General features: G+C 39.1%; 1 protein-coding gene and 1 long non-coding RNA gene across 2 annotated transcripts; one reads left to right on the top strand and one right to left on the bottom strand.

Annotated features, from left to right (window-relative positions):
• Positions 1 to 5,545: 5,545 nt before the first annotated feature.
• On the bottom strand, positions 5,546 to 6,230 carry LOC124376728. Its single transcript, XR_006923883.1, has 2 exons — positions 6,038 to 6,230; positions 5,546 to 5,849 (listed from the first exon to the last, which is right to left on the bottom strand). It is a non-coding gene; the product is annotated as an uncharacterized LOC124376728 (long non-coding RNA).
• Positions 6,231 to 6,502: 272 nt separating this feature from the next.
• Positions 6,503 to 17,816, top strand: slc30a1a (solute carrier family 30 member 1a). Its single transcript, XM_046835946.1, has 2 exons — positions 6,503 to 7,324; positions 13,499 to 17,816. The coding sequence occupies exons 1-2, from the start codon at positions 6,745 to 6,747 to the stop codon at positions 14,398 to 14,400; spliced, it is 1,482 nt and encodes a 493-aa protein (XP_046691902.1). The 5' UTR covers positions 6,503 to 6,744; the 3' UTR covers positions 14,401 to 17,816.
• Positions 17,817 to 18,146: the final 330 nt, after the last annotated feature.

Raw genomic sequence — 18,146 nt, 5'->3', positions numbered from 1 at the left:
ATCCTGCATCATATTAAGACATTTATATTCCTTAGCTTAGCGATATTTCTGAGATGAAAGAAGGCTATCCTATTCATATTATCTACATCAGCTTCACATGGCAGGCTGGAGTCTATAATAACACCCAAATATTGTTTTTTTTTTATTGCTGTACATTATGTAATCAGGGAGCTTACTCACAGATGCCTGGGGTAATAGTACAAGAACTTCTGTCTTGTCAGAACTAAGTAGAAGAAAATGTCTTACATATCCTTACACCTTCTTAAGATGGCTTTACTGAAATTGAATTAACCCAACAATGGATCCCAATATCAATAATTTTACTCAAGAGGCAGCATAGAAACAGAAAAAAAAGCATTTGGGTCTATAACATTTTTTTATTTATTACATTTGTTACACAAATATCTGTACCTTCTATTCAAACCAGACTCGTTACTTCAGTTTAAACCTATTTGGTGACATGAACATGAATATTTTTTTCTTTTCATTTCGTGCCGTTTTTAGCCCATCAACCTATTTCTTGTAATTGCGTGGCTTTTTCAATCTACCACTGCTGTATCGTTTCCTGGCTCTCTCACACACACCACAGAGGTAGACTAGCTTACAAAAATAAAAGTGTTGTCAGTACTTTTACCAGGGTCTTTTAAAACATGAGTATCTGCACTTCTACTTGAGTGAAGGATGTGTGCACTTTTGTAATATTAAGTTAGAATATATCACTTTTGTTCTTCTGTTTGGTTGGAGAGATATAAAAAGCAATAACGCAAACTTTGTATACATCTATAACCCTATTTCGTCTTATTATAACCACCACGATTCTCTTTTCAATTAATTTTCCAACATGTCTGTGAGCATTTGCTCATTCAGCAACAAGAGGATTAGTGAGGTTAGTCGCTGATGGAGGCCTGGGGCACAGTCAGCGTTCCAATTCATTCCAAAGGTGTTCAGTGGGATTGAGGTCAGGACACTGTACAGGCAATTCAAAATCATTTATTCCAACAATGCTTTGTGGATTGGAGCGTTGTCATGTTTGGTTTCATTAAAAAAAGTAAAGGAACTTCTATTATATAAACAGTAAACTGTCAAAAGTTTGGAGACACCTAGTGTTTTATAGATTTTTAGACATAATGTTCCTTTGGTTTATCTGCAAACTAGGTCATTTACAAGCATGAATATTTACTTTAAACATGTATGTATATAAATGTACAGATTCAACTTAATTTTTTATTGAAAAATTATCCCTCAGCATGAAAAGACACTCTTGGCATCTGGACAGAGTGTTTCCCCAAACATTCAGTTGAAATACTTTGCCATGCTTCATGTAAAACCAGGTGTTCTTGACTAGTTGGAGATTTCTTTCTTACCTTTTGATCCAGGCCATGGAACTGCATGGTGTTGAAGGATGGAATGGCGGGATGGAATGTGGGTTTAGTTTTTCTTTGACTTGGAATAAAGTCTCCAACCTTCCCTGTTCCAAAACACCCCCAAACAATTAAGGTTCCACCTCCATGTTTGACTGTGGGTATTAGGCAGTCTTCTAAACATCTTTTCTCCTATTCTTGTGTTCGAGCCAGAGTAGTCAAATTTAGACTAATCTGTCCACAGAACTTTCTTCCAGTCATTTACTTTTCAATTCTATTGTGTTTTTGCTTTTTACCTACTGTGCATATAAACAAAAAGAAATATGCATGTGTCTCAAACAAACATAAAAGACAAAAGTGTTTCCAAATCTTTGACAGGCACTGTATATTTACACATTATAGAAATGTGTGTTTATAACTTGATGCTTTATTTCAGTTTGGGAAAGACGCACACATTAGTGGAATGCCAGTTCACATTTTTTGATCATAAAGTGTATATTTCATTTATGTTTATGTTCGCGGCGTTTAGCAGACGCCCTTATCCAGAGCGACGTAGAAAAGTGCTTTGAGTCTCTAGCAATGAATAAATCTACACTGGTACGCAAGATTAGAAACAATATAAATATAACTCTGGAATTCTACAAAGCAAACTTGGAAAGTGCTCATTTAAGTATTTCAGGAAGAGGAAGGTCTTCAATCGTCACTTGAAGATAGCCAGGGACTCTGCTGTACGGACATCTAGGGGAAGTTCATTCCACCACCTCGGTGCGGAACAAAGAACAGCCTTGAAGTATATTTATCTCTCATTCTGGGAGAAGGTGGTAGCAGTCGAGCATTTATTCATTGTTAGTGGAAAATCATACTGGAATTCTCACTATTTAAGGATTCCAGTTCCTCAATAATTTACATTCACCAGATTGACTGTTGGCCTCCACATATCTGGTTCCTCTGTAAGAGTAATTACCAAACAACTGATAGGTACCACTAACTCTTGGATCCACACGAACACTGCTCTTTTCTGGAGAGAGGCACAAATTAATTCCATGAGATGAACATTGCATTAAAAGATTTAACTGGATATGACAACCATTGTTTTGTGGGAGTTGAAGGAATTGTGGACCCAAGTATGTACATCCACTATTAAGACATTATGAGAAGTGGTGGGTCAGTGGATAAGATGTTGACTTTTGATCTGAAGGTCATGGGCTCAAATCCCAGCACCACCAAGCTACCACTGGTTGGCCCTTAAGCAAGGCCCTTAACCCTCAACGGCTCAGCTGTATAACCGATATAACTGTAAGTTGCTCTTAATAAAGGCATCTGCCAAAATGCAGAAATATAAATTGAAGACATTACTTCAGCACTGTTTCCGGGTACAGAAAGGTTCTTGGCGCATTACCTGTTTTTCTGCTGAAGTTTAATATACTGTACATGTTTACAAACTTGAATCCAGGCCTGACTTTCACCTGAGACTAAACGGCTGTCATGCAAGGACTATTCCTTATCCGTTTCCCCTCACTGAACCTTCTTTCCGTTTAGTCACCATGAGGGTTTACGGCATTTAGCTGGGCTGCTCCTCATCTCTAAAATTCTCTTCCACAATCATTATGAGATTGTGACCACTTTTAAATCATGCCTCAAAACTAATCTTTTCAGATGAGCCTTTTCTGATTCATTTTAACAGTTAAATAGCTGTTTGTTTTTTTATTTTATTTCACTCTATATTGTTCCTTGAAAGGCGCCTTTAAATAAAATGTATTGTTAATATTATTGTGAGTGCAACAAGCTGACTCACTAGCTTAGGACTTCAGGGTTCTTTTGTACTCAACACAAAACGTCAGTGAATAAAACATAAAAAAAGAATAATAAAAACTTAGGATCTTTTACTTTTCTTACAAATTAACTGTGCAGTTCTGTGTAGGTCAAAAGACTGTGTTGCTCCAAAGTCCAGTGGCTTCTGACAGTTTTGCAGGGTTCAATTTCTTTCATACTAAATCTAACAGCCAATCAAATTGAGTTATACTAGATCATTGGCTTACTCATTTGCAATACAGGTTTTTGTCAGATTTTACAAAATAAACTCTAAATATTATTACTTGGCTTCAACGATTATTATTACAAGATACAAGACAATTTTCAAGTCATCACCAGTCTTTTGAATGAGTGTTTCATCTGATTAGATGAAACAAAAAACTGACATTTTTGTCCATAATGATCTGTTTGCAGTTCGAGCCGATAGAAAAGGACACTACAGCTGCTGATAGCAACCAGTAATTATTTCAGAAAACTATACAATCAGAGAACAGAGAACTTTTAGCACTTTAGTGAGGAAGGAACATCATTTGGCGAAGATGTTTTACAAATATGACTGACTTGGGCTGTGTTTTGGTAGCGAATAGCTGTTCGGCCCAAACTCTAGATTCCTGTTAGTTGAATATTAAATATTTTGTGAAAACTAAAACTAGAAATTTGAAACATCTTTTATAATGGGGAAAACACAACGTGTCCATATAGTACCTCATGAAAGCACAAGTGTAGCAGAGACTGCATGACTTTGCTAAAGGTCAATGTGTGTGTGTGTGTGTGTGTGTGTGTGTGTGTGTGTGTGTGTGTGTGTGTGTGTGTGAATTCCAGTGAATCGCCCGCTGCTGGGTAACAAGATATAAACGGTGTATTTCGAAACGTGTGAAACAGCAAGCAACACGTGCAACTAAAAGTCTCACACGTCGCAGGATTCATTTGCATTGCTGGAAAACGTTGGAGCGCGTGAACTGATTAATGTTTTAGACGCGGGACTGTTACACATGTTTTAAATCACATCCACCCAAGAAAGCAATCATGTCTGTCAATAATCTCGATCACGTGCATTTTGTTATGAATTAAAAAATCACGGAATGGAAATTTAATATCTGTGCACGCTGTGTCTTTTGTGTCACTTGCAAAAAAACGCCACAGGCGCGTGCACACAGGCGCGAGAGCAGAACAGGGACTACAGAGTCCAGCCGGACTGCACATGTTAGGGGTTGTGGATAAATTACTATACTGGTAAGAAAAAAAATGTTCCCACAATAAGTAGATGTTTACTGGAACACTGCAAAGTATTATACAATAGTTTCCACACACAGTTATTATTAGATGTTGATATTAAGGAGTAGTGACATTGGGTATTAATAGTCTCCCTATTAAAATGTGTCTTGGGACGTAAGAAACGTTGTGTCAGATGTCTATGCCCAAACCCGAACCAACTAAGAAACAGCTTTGGATGTGAATCAGTGATTTGGAATAGTTCAGTCAGAATCCTGATAAATCCTTATAAAACCTGTGGGTTGACTTTTAAAGGGCCGTACAGAAGGTCCACTTGCAATCTGATTAATCTGGAAATATTGTGTTAATACACTCTAATAAACAAACAAACACACACAAAGGTTAGTGTTGTGCTACAAGCAAAATGTGTGTGCTTATGCAATAATTTTTTTTCCCCTCTTTTCTTCTATTTGCACTGAAACATTCCTTTTTTTCCCCTAACCACATTTATATGCCGTTTTGGTCACATTGAATAAGATCTGAAATTAATACTCTAGGTTTCACTTTTGCATCACAATAACTTAATTTTGACTGTGTGGTTTTGTTTTTACTGTGCTTACCATATACAATGTAATAAACAAAGTAATTTAAAATTCAGTATTAACATGGGACACTTAGTCATAATATGTACAATTGTACATATTACATAGTATATCTTTTTTACTTCTCATTACATCTGCACTATTTTTTATCTACACATATTTATATCCTTACTATACATTCTGCCCAACATTTCACGTTCATGTATATATGTGTATATAATGTGTGCATATATATATATATATATATATATATATATATATATAGATAGATAGATAGATAGATAGATGGATAGATAGTAACTTGTTTATTCAGCTTGCACATTTCTAAAATGCCATAATCTTATAACCTTCCACTTTTACACATTTCCTCTTCAATGCCATAACCTTAGAACATTTATCTGTACTTCTTAACAATTTCCACACGTCTCTGCACTGCTATAGCCTTTATTTTTTCACTGTACATATGTTTACATATATATCTCATGCTGTAAATATGCTACTTATTTATCTGCACTATTTGCACGATCTATGAAAATGCCACACGTCATAAAGTCATAATGACGGGGTGCCACAATTCTTTATTTAGTATTCTTTTAGTGTTTCAAGTTGAAGCTCTACTGGGTTGATGTCATGTTTTCTCTAAATATCAAACATAGTAAACAGAAAAGCTAAACCTTTTCAAACTTACTAAACTTACAGTTTTCTTGTCTCACTTGATTGAACAGATAGAATGAAAAAAGATAATGCTTGCAAAAAATAATAATAAATGGAGTTCAAACAAGGAGCCATTTCACTGTGTATCTTCACTAGACACTGATAAGCTGCAGTCTGGTAGAGGAGGAAATCTGCAAAGGCCCAATTTCTTCATGTAAAGAAGAAAATTTGTCTTGTAAACACAAGTAGCATTCGGTTCCACAAAATCCAAATAAATATAAAGCTTTTAGGCATTTTAAACATATAAAATAATAATAAAATAATGATTGTCACCCACATAACACAATAACATGCATAGAAATGATCTATTATATATATAGTGAAAATGCCACTCACCATGGTGCCGAATCAGTGCGAGCTTCATTTACCGATGCATAGCTGTATCTCTGAGGTGGTAACTTACTGTTTAAAATGTTGGATAGTTCAGAAAGTCATAAACTCAAATCCTAGCACCACCAAAGCTGTCATTTCTGCGGTTTGTGAGTGTAAATGAGATAACTGCCCTGGAGAATGACGTCTGCCAAATGCTGTAAATGTGAAAGAATAAAAAATAAACTGTGATTAAAACAAGTGCAATAACTCGGATACACCTTGCAGAACCCTAAAGTAAATACAATTACAATAAAACAATTTTTTTTATATATATTTTCTATCTAAGGAAGGGAGTTTAGTTGATTGGTCGGTGATCCAGCTGTTTCCATATTGTAATTTCCACACGGTCCCTAACAGCTGGCGGGTGACGTATGAGCTCGGTGGGCGTGGTCACCGGAATCATCCTGGTCTCGTGTGGAAACTTTACCGGTCCGGGTGCAAAGTTTGAAGTCCGTCTGCAAAAACGCGGTGCGGCGCGGCTTCCTCCTGGTCACGATTCCGCCACAACGTGAAACCGAGCGGCTTCGATGAGCATTATAACCCGGGTGATGTTGAATTAGGTCGGTATTGAAAGGGGAAATCTCGATTGAGAGGCTTGAATGCGTTAGCCAGGGTGGGTTAGCATTGTTTGGTGTGTGGCTGAGGAGATCCATCTTTCTCGAGGAGAAACCATGGCTTGTGAACCGAACCGCGCCCGTTTGCTGTGCATGTTGACGCTCACGTTCGGCTTCTTCGTGGTCGAGGTGGTGGTGAGTCGCCTCACGGCGTCGCTCGCGATGCTCTCGGACTCGTTCCACATGCTCTCGGACGTGATGGCGCTGGTCGTGGCGCTGGTGGCGGTGCGCTTCGCCGAGCGCACCCGCTCGACCAACAAGAACACGTTCGGCTGGATCCGCGCCGAGGTGATGGGCGCCCTGGTCAACGCCGTGTTCCTCACCGCGCTCTGCTTCACCATCGTGCTCGAGGCCGTCGAGCGCTTCACCGAGCCGCACGAGATCGAGAGCCCGCTGGTGGTGATCGCGGTCGGTGCCGCGGGGCTCCTGGTCAACCTGCTCGGCCTGTGCCTGTTCCACGGACACGCTCACTCCCACAGCCACGGGAAGACCAAACACCCCCGGGGGAGCACGACCAAAGGAGAGATGTCCATCGAGTACGGGTCCGCCGCCGAGGAGACCAACAACCTGGTGTCTGAAGGGCACGGGGGCAGCGGCAGCCCCTACGGCGTGAACTCGGACCGCAGCGGGGCAGCTGGTGAGAGTCTGTTTTTTCTTTCACTGCTTTTACATCTTAAGGTGGTCAAAAAAAAAGACCTACAAGGCGATATTTATAATTAATCCCCCCACAATCCCATCACCTTTACTACCTGCTCAGGTATGGTCCGAACCGGAAGTGACGTGCTCAATTTTTCGTGTGATTAAAATCAGGCACTATGGACTCCAACTGAGCACTTTTGCTGACTCTTCAGTGTTTGAGCTTTTTAGATGTTTTGAGCTTTTTCTGATGTTTTCACCAGATTTCCACAATATCCCCCAATACAGAATTATTTTGTCTAAAAAAAAACCATAATAGTCTCGTTATTCACTTTTCCTTCATAGGCTGTTGATTGGCACGTTTCTTCCAGAACTTTCCACAGAAACATCTGGTCCAAGTTGAGTTTATTTCTAGATTTGTAGTTTGTCAGTTCAACCCAAATGATCAAATCAAACAGGCTGATTATTATAAAGACCAGACAATGCATGAAGTTTAGGTAATAGATCAATTAAATTTAATTAGTATTTGTAAATAAAATAAATTGTTGTACTTTTAACAATGAAGATGGCTGCAATTTTCCCAAAGCAGCGTTATGAAAATAAATCAATAACAAAAATAAACTCAAAATTCACTTTATCACTAATAAATGAGTCATTTGTGAAGAGGAGAAGACACGGTATGAGGAAGGAACCTCGAGAGGAACCAGACTCAAAATGGAACCCATTTCTCGTCTGGGTGACACCAAATGTCCTTTTATTGTAATCTCGTCTTTGTTGAGGTTTTCAGCTTTTCCCTGAACAGACACTTGGGCGCAATACGGTTCATAGCAACCGTAGAGGCGTTCTAGCAACCTGTTTATATTAATTACAGTCCGAATCCGTCTTCATGGTTACTAAGTTTAACCCTCAACACTCAACCTCATGTATTGTGGTTTTGATTTCCACCACTGTAGCAAAAGTAAAGCGGCGTTTCTCAGACACCAGACCGCATTTTGATAATCGCTTTAATATGATGTAAGAATTTATGGTATGAACATTCAGGCTTTTACATGATATAATAATACACATGATATTTGATAAGCCTAAATCAGCTACCGTGTGAGATGATTCAGATTAGTAGTGTTTTTCATCGACGCGTGGCTGACTTCCTGTTCACAATCTGTTGACTGGTGGTGAAAAAAAAATGCATTCAGAGCCAAATTCATGAGCGTCTGCATCCAGCAAATTGCATGTTTTATTTGGCTCAGATATTTAAGATCAGAATAACCAATGGGGCTCTTATTCAGGTTATTGCATCTGAAAGTCGTTTCTTCTTCAGTGTGAAGAATTTAATTTCACAGTGCTCTCGGTGATCATTCCTCATATCCGGGGTTCTGTGAAGTCACATTTTTCTGACCTAATCCAAGTACCTTTAAAGCATTAATATAATCCAAAGCACATGATACAGATCGGGAAAGTAAAGGTGAATTGGGTAATGAACAGAATCTATAGGTTGCTGGAATTGTGTTCTAGGACCCTGAACTGCTTCAAGGCTAAAATGTCCTTGCGTCAAACACCCATGTAAGAAAAAACAACTCACAAAGCGCTAGGACACTGAGTCATGCTGCAACACTTTTTCACCATAACAGATCGAGCGTAAGAAGCCGAAGAATCATCACACACCATCTCCACAACTCCCCTTCAGGGAGCGCGTCTGTTATAACAACCATCACATGATTTATTCTAGTGCATAATAGAGAAGGTCTACTGGATAATCAGTCGGAGACTAGTCTCAAGCTTCTGAGGCCCTACTGACTGTCACAAGGGAGATTTCTGATCACATGACCAGCAAAGAATAAGAACATGGATTGATTTTTTTTTTTTTTTTTTTTTTACAACATGATCTTTTACAAGTGATTATGATTTAATGATTTTTATTTTTAGTAGTGATTCGTTTATAATTGGTGTATAATTATCCAAGAGGTTTGCATGCACGTTACAATCGGAGATTTATGTCTGTCTTACATTCATGATGTCCAACCACAGTCACATTCATAGCCAGGCAACAAAACTACAAACCTAAAGGATGTGACTGGGTATTCAGTATTTCAGCGTTTTTTTTAACTAGGCTTCCTGCAAACATGGAACATTGAAAGATCTTAGACTGAGGGGATCCATGAAGCCAGTAATAAATAACTACCGTATTTTCCGGACTATAAGCCGCTACTTTTTTCCCACGCTTTGAAACCCGCAGTTTAAACAATGAAGCGGCAAATTTATGGATTTTTCCTGGGTTTTTCCCGGTGTCACAAACTTCAAGCCAAAAAACTGAGCCCCATAACATTAGACCAATGAAATTGCCGAACGGGTTCAGGTGAACCAATGAAAGTCTTTATATTAAATCAGATGCGCTCCCACTGAATCGGGGCGAATCATTCGTCACGCTGAAAACAACCGGGCATGAAAAAACACACTTCACCTGTGTTCTGAGCTGCACGGCATCGGGAGAAAAGATTCACCGATGGTGATTTTTAAACGCACGACGATGCCAAAAGAAAAACTCTCAAGAGAAATAGTTGTGAAAGGAAGGAGGAAGACAGTGAACAATGACTTTCTTGGTAGGCTACTGTTTAGATACAAGCCGTGTAACAGACACTGTCTTTCGTTAAAGCCTGTGTAAAGTTCATTAGTTTCATTAGTGCGGCTTATTTATGTTTTAAAATAAAAATCTTTGTAAAATTCAGTGGGTGCGGCTTATATTTGGGTGCGCTTAATAGTCTGGAAATTACGGTAGTTTATTTAGCTTTATTTCAATATAAGACATTTTCAAAGGCAGTTTAAATAAACTACATCAGCGGTCCCCAAATGTCAGACAATATTTTCACGGACCGGCCTTTAAGGTGTGGCGGATAAATACAACAAAATAAAATTATACGACCGTTAAAACTTATTTTGTAAAACTAATAATAAACATGAATCCACCGTGTTGTTTTTTGTTCATTTTTCTTGCTTGGGGGGTTTGAATTTAGCTGTAATGTGTTAGCGGCCGGAGCAGCCCCTTTTAGAAGGAAGCAGATGGAGATAAGACATGTGACTGAGGCATCACAACATGCATCAAGAGTGAGTCATAGACAGATGTGGTGGAGAGAATCTGGTCATTTTCCAAAATAAAACATTGTTCAGAATCAGATAATAAATAAAACAGAAATAATGGAAGTTATGTATTCTTCCTGTGCGGCCCGGTACCAATCGACCCACAGACCGGTGCCGGATCTATAGTACAAGCACAGAGTGGTCCAAACAGAAACCTGTGGAACTTTGTTGCTCCAGAGACTGAAATGGTCACAGTAGCTCTATTAAACCTGATCAACTATGGATCTAAAAGATGGGTCATCTCTTTTCTGCTTTGTTCCCATCTCGCACCCAGTCTTCCCGCGGTAGGCGCAAATATGAACACAACATACAAATACTGATACAAAACAATACGAATGAATGAACAATATAGCAACTTGTTCCTTTTAAAGTGGATTGTATATACGTGCACACCAGGAAGTGGCAGCTCATTGGATAAGGCTCTGGGTTATGCCCCAGTTTTGCCAAGCTGCCACTCTTGGTCCTTGAGCAAGGCCCTTGTCTCTCTGTGCTTCAGGGGCCCTGTATCTTGGCTGACCCCAGATATGTGGAGAAAGAATTTTGCTGTGCTGTAATGAGTAAAAGGCTTTCTTTATATGCTGCTCTTCACAGCTCCTTTTGTCCGTTTCGTTGAATTTAAACAGTTTTCTGAAGAAGAAGAAAAATCCGGTTTAATTGTAGCTGCCACTGTAGGAGCATCTGATTTGTTTGCTTGAACAACTGTGGGAAATGACTGATGTAAAATAACTCTGTGCAGTCAATTATATGCAACAGGAGAGACCGGTCTAGGGAGCTCTGAAACCTGAACTCCTTATCCTAACTCACGTTCTTGGTCTTGTGTAACGCAGTAATAAACCGGGGTAAGATATGCTGTTTCAAGTTCATCATTCTATATGATAACGGTTTCACACTGCAGCCTTTACACCACCGAAGATCAGTTCCACTTCGGAGGTCAGTGTAATCACAGCGCATGATATGTAATCAGAAAGATCCGGTGGTGGCGAATTTATCGTGTGTGTGAATTTTACACGTCGCTCAATTTACCTCGGTTTGCTTGTATTGAGAGAGATTAAAGACTCAATGAGCTGCCAGGAAAAGTAGAGCACTTTTCAGGCTTATCAGATTTTAAGTGTCATCATATATCATTTATTCAATTATGATGTAATGGTGTATTGCATACATTTGATTTATTTTATTTTTACAAATTTTTTTTTATATTATTTAACCGAGCAGGCATTTTATTTAAAATTGTAAAAAAAAAAAAAAAAAATTGTAAACTGCTCATATGTTGATCACCAATATTAATAATAATAAACTGTGTAAATAAAAAACGACAAGCAATTTTATGTTTTGCATTTCTTCCCCCTAACCGTACCGAAATTGAACCGAACTGTGACTTAAAAGCCGTAGTAGGTAGCGTGCCGTAAATTTTGTGTACCGTTAAACCCCTAGTGTATTAGACACCTTATATGACTCTGTGACCGGCACATTAAGGTCCTGTATCTGTTAAAACTTTATATAATGTAAATCTTACTAGATTCATGATCAAAAGATGATCAGGTTTGACTGCATAATGTCACCTAATGTCGCATGTCGTCATAATCTGCTGTTATGTACGCCGCTCTTTCTTTATCAGCTTTGTTGAAAAATGAGGAAAACAACAGAAAACGTCTACAGACACACACACACACACACACACACACACACACACACACACACACACACACACACACACCTCTGTTCTCTCAGCATGCATTCCGGTCTGAACCGTGTCACATGGAATCAAATGTTCTTTCGTTCTAATGCAGGTCATGTAGCGATCACATGGTAATAACCTGCACATGCGGTCAATCTTTTTTGGACTCTCATCTCATATATATGATTTTAAATAAAGTTTTCTGTTTCACGTGATCGTGATTTTATAATGGGAGATTTCTTACAGTTTTCTGCAACTGTTCAATTGGGAATTCCTTTAGTAACTAATGTTAATATGTGCCATATAGTTTTTGGGGCTTATGTTTGGATTTTTTTTTTTTTGTATGTTTGTCAGTCAACAGGTTTAAGCCATTTGTTGTCAGATTTGTTTTCCAAGTAACTCATGTATAATATGAGTAATTTTTTGATAATTACATAAATATGAGCGCTTTTGGTTTGCATGTTTTAAAGGTTTGTGCTTTTCACAAGGAGGTATTCAGCAACCCCCTTTTCACCAGATGCCCTCAAACCTGTTGGCTAATTGAAGTTGGCTGATTAATCAAAACAAAACTAAAGGACTCGGATAATAAAGAATAAATAAGTGAGAAATATTAATTAGTGACATTTTATTTGCTATTATTTATTATATTTATAGGACTGTGGTGAGGCCTGCGATGTTGTCTTGTTTAGGGACAGTGGTATTGAGTAAAAGACAGGAGGTGGAGCTAGAGGTAGCAGAGATGAAGATGTTGAGATTTTCGTTGGGAATGACGACGATGGACAGGATTAGAAATGAGTTTATTAGAGGGACAGCACATGTAGGACGTTTTGGGGACAAAGTGAGGGAGGCGAGATTGAGATGGTTTGGACATGTGTAGAGGAAGACATGGGGTATATCGGCTGGAGAATGCTGAGGATGGAGCCAGCAGGAAGGAGGAAAAGAGCCATGGAGGAGGTTTATGGATGTGGTGAGGGAAGACATGCAGGTAGTTGGGTTGAAAGAGGCAGATGTAGAGGACAGGGGGTGTGGAGACTGATGATCCGCTGTGAAGACCCCTAATGGGAGAAGCCGAAAAAAAGAAAAAGATGATTTATTATATTTTTGCAATTATACTAATGAAACTTTGTTTAAATGTTCATCTCTCTTCTGGTCAGTTCAAGTGTTTGAGCAGATTTTTATTTGTATCACCATTTACTTGTTTTATTCATACTTTCTTGGCAAAATTCCCTTTTTAGATTGATCCGCTGTCCGTGGATATTTTGTTTAACTGTTAAATTTTAGATGAAAGTAATTGTTATTTTGATCACAGATGTAAGTTTTATGGAGTTTCTGCTGTGTCTAACTATGTTTTTTGTCTTAATGTGGCAGAGTTGTCAGCCGTGCATCTGAACGGCGAGCTGGATCACGAACACGACCTCGAGCACGAGCACGATGCGGCCGCGTCGTCTCAGCTGAACATGCGTGGCGTTTTCCTTCATGTTCTTGGTGACGCTCTCGGCTCCGTCATCGTCGTAGTCAACGCCACCATCTTCAACTTCGTGTGGCGTCCCTGCGAACCCGGGCTTCCCTGCAACAGCCCGTGCAGCGCAAACACACACTGCAGTGACCACGAGCACCTTAACCACACACTCGTGGCCCTTGGTGAGGCGGAACACAACACCACGGGCCTGGAGTTCTCTACATCCGGGCCCTGCTGGGTTTTGTACCTGGACCCGACTCTGTGCCTCATTATGGTGTGCATTCTTTTATACACCACGTACCCGCTTCTAAAGGAGTCCGCGCTCATCCTGCTGCAGACTGTACCCAAGCAAATCGACGTGAGCCTCCTAAGCACCCGACTTCGCCAGATCGACGGCGTTCTGGCTGTGCACGAGCTCCACATCTGGCAGCTCGCCGGGAGTCGCATCATCGCCACAGCACACATCAAATGCAGAGACCCCGCCTCTTACATGAGTGTGGCCAAGCGTCTCAAAGCCTTCTTTCATGATGAGGGTATCCACGCCACCACCATCCAGCCTGAGTTTGTCATGGTGAGCTCAGAGTCTCACGCCTCGCTCTGCGAGCTCTCCTGCCGCACACAGTGTGCTGCTAAACTCTGCTGTGAAAACTCCAAAGCCCCCGACAACAAAAGCGCAAGCGTGGAAAGTGGGAGTGAAGCTGAACCCCCTGTCTCCACCACTCTGGAGGTCATCAGTGAATCTCTGGAAAGCGAGCCTAAAGATCAAGTGGCTGAAAAGGTAGTGACCAGAGAAGTGGAGTCCACTTTATAAGCAGGAACGAGTACAAGGAGAACATCACTAAAGCAGACATCGTAACACACAAATATTTTCAAAAGGACCTGTACACTTGATGAAAATCAGAGCCATTTGAGACAAAGGAATGCACCGATCCGATATTGATCATCAGTATCGAAATGCTGGATCATATTGCATCTGATCTGACACGTCATCTGACACTTTGCTGTAATATATGCCATTAAGTGACGATCACTGATCTGGTATGTAAACATAGGAGACACATTATTTTTGTGTTCATCTCTCGATAAACGCTAACTGAAGAGCAGCTAGCTTAGCTGTGCATGAACCGCAAGCAATGGTCATTTCTATTTTAGCTCATCATTGCCTGAAAGGGAAAAGAAATCCAGCTGCTGGCTTAAGTTTAAGGACTTTTTAGTATTTTTCTTAGTATAATTACTATTGTTATAACTACATGTCCTTCCCTCCCCCTCCCCCTCTGGACACGCCCATAAGCAATTTATTTCATAAGCAAATAATAATTTATGAGTTTAATTTATTACTAGTGATTTTGTGTTCTGATCCAGAGACTTTGATGATATGTAGGTTTGGTAATGAATAAAAAAAAAAAAAAAGGAGGTGTGCCTCTTTTTTAAAGACTATTCTGTAAGGTTGAATATTTTAAAAACCGTGCTGCTGAGACTTGCTATACTTCTGACCGAGTACCGTCTCAGCAAGCCTTTAATGCTGAAAAGCATTTTGCTATCTTTTCGTTTCCTCATTTTCCTGGAAATGCTGATGCTTCACGAGTCATGTTGTTCGTCACATGAGCGTGGCTCACGTGTACGCACCGAAGCGTTAATAGAGCAGTGTTGAACAATGCTGGAGGGTTCAGAACAATGCTGAGGCACGTACCTACATTTATTGCATGACCAAACAATGATCGCTTAGTTAGCGGTTACACCATAGCTGTGTTTTAAAAGGCGCCCTCACTGATTTCCCTTTGATTGAAACTTGCTGTTGTAAAATCTTAACAACTACAGTAACATTTTAAGCGTGTCGATACCACTGGAGTAGAAATGTCGTTCAGACATTTTTGTTGTTGTTGTTTATTACTTTTAGCCTGTCCGTCTGTACACGACAGCCAGTTAACATGTCAGTAAGATAACAAGTGAATGTGAGAAATCCACAAGAACACTGCTTCAGCTAGCCGAGCAACAAACTGTATTTCCGTGCACAAAATATCACCTCTTTTCTAGACTAAAGCAATACTTTTGAGCTGTCTGGCTGCCGTTATAACGGATCACTCCGCCATAATAATGATTAGTAGAAACGCTGCTTTCTATTGCCTTCATTTTCTCCGAAAGTGGCTCTGAAGCTCTAGTTTGATCGACAGTACATGTTCACACTCTATACACGCTCAATATTCTTGTGCTAATCCAATCTGAATGCCCACAAAACCGTCTGAATTCACATCTTGCCTTGTAAGTTTCCATTCACGTGTGTAATACTTGAAATAATGACCAAGCATCATTTCCTCCTCTGCTGAAGCAATTCATAATTTTACTCATTAATGTATGATCTGTTCTATTTAACCGTTGAAGACTTTCCTTTGGCAGAAAACACAGTCCTGTTACAATGTGCTGACATTGGAGACTCCTTAAATAAATGTTACACATTATCTTGTCAATTAACTGTCAGCACTGCTGTTAGCTGCAATTCCGACCAATCAGATTAGGAAATTCATCCTGCACTGTATTATAAGCAGTAATTGAAATTAGTAAATATATCACAGAACTGCGAGCTTTGTACCTTTAGACACGCTCCGGAATGGGACTGTTCCTTATACTTGATCGTAGTGATGCTAAAACAGACCATAATTAACAATGAAGCACTGGTGTGGATGTAGCTGTGGTGAGCTTGGTGCCTGTGAAATGTGCTCTTCTGGTTAAGTCTGTTCCCGAATACACACTCCTTTATGTGCGTAGTTGGTGCACAACCCTGATGGTGGCGTAGTCAAGGGAAAGTCAATGAGGGCGCGTTGAAAACTAGAAGTTACCCAGCGCAAGATTTCATTTTGTTTATCATCGCACAAGTATTTTTCAGCTTTATGCTTTGCCACAGTAATATAGTTTCATCTCAGTTTATTCCAGTGTGTAAACCAGAGTTCCTAGTGGTTTGGATTTCCTGCCTGTCCTCATGCTGTAATGCTTGAGCCGGTTCTTAAGCAGTGCAAATTCTTCTGATTCCCAGGTGAAATCAGTTATCTGACATCTAACATTTTGACCAGAAAAAGAATGTATACATCGTTTTGCATATTTTCCTGTTTAGTGTCATACGAACCTGCACCTATACAGTACACCCATGCAGTTAATTTACATAGAATGCGCATCAGTTTTTGGTAAGTACCTCAGACCACCATGAGCCGATTTACACCCTTTCATTTGATGCGTCTTGTATCTGAATTGTATTCTGATGAGATTTGAATGATTTGCATTTGCACAAGTGTAGATTGTGTTGATGTTGCAGAGTTTTACTTTTCATTAATTTAGACATTTTAATTTGATGCCATTTGATTTTAGTGAATTATTGAAGCGAGTGTGAGCTGATTCCAACTTATTGTATGCACAATGCTAAACTGGAGGATCTACGCTTCCCTTGTTAGTCTTGTAACTCCAGTACACTGCTGAAAACCACCAAACATGTTTCTTTGTTAAGGACGGCATTGTACAATTGTAATTTTTTTTTGTTAAAACAACTTTTATATGTAACTGATTCATTGAAGGTTTTGGAGGCCCAGGAACTATATTTTGTTTGCTGACTCACAATATTAGTACATTATTAGTAATGACTGTGCAGTTTAATCACTTGTACAAAATGTTGAGATATTTATTAAGCACAACATTGTTGTGTTTGGGAAGATGATGTGCATGTATGTAGAATAAGGATGCATTAAAATTGCTGAGGGGCGAATGGTGTTCTTTTCAAATTTGTCCAACACAGATTTCTGAACCGCTCGTACTTCCAACTCATACTAAGATCATTTCAGAGACAGTGCCAAAACATGCTACCTGTCCTGCCAGTTTTCTAATGAAGCATTTACAGTTATATTGTGCACAATAAATATTCCAATGTCATGTAAACAGGTAGCAGCTTCTGTGAAATTAATTTGCTTTTTTTTTTTTTTAACTTATTTAACTAATGATCTATTAATACCTTTTATATTCCTTATGAGAACATATGCATCATGTCCCCCATGTTTGTATTTAATAGTTACTCTGACTTTTTTTTTTTTGTTTATTTGTTTTTATAAACAGATGCACACTCATTCTCTTTCTGTATTGTTGCTGTAAAGATTTTAGTTTAGAACACACCAGCTGAGATGTTTTTGATATATTCATGTTGGATAAACATTACAGTGAATTAAACATGGCTGTTCAGTAAACACTGTTCATCAGTCCTCTGTGTTTTTACTGTTTTACAGTTTTTTTTGTGTATTAATAGAAATGTATTTAAAAGCTGTTATTTTTATGGTCAGCAACGATTTGACGGGTCTGTGGAAGTGTACATGAGAGAGGAGCGAAATTCTTTTAACAGTCAATTGAAAGAAATATTTTGGAAGCACTCCTCAAGTGGACTCTATTTCAAGGTATTTCTTTCTTCGCTTCTTTTATATTTGGTTTATACCAGCTGCAGATCGTAATCCTGAAAGTTGTCAGCTGTTACTTACAAACTTGTATATAAATATAATATAAAGTTTTGTGGATGGAGTTTTTAACTGT

This window comes from Silurus meridionalis, chromosome 23 (assembly GCF_014805685.1).
Source record: "Silurus meridionalis isolate SWU-2019-XX chromosome 23, ASM1480568v1, whole genome shotgun sequence".
Lineage (NCBI taxonomy): Eukaryota > Metazoa > Chordata > Actinopteri > Siluriformes > Siluridae > Silurus > Silurus meridionalis.
This window is presented reverse-complemented; position numbering and strand designations above follow the sequence as displayed.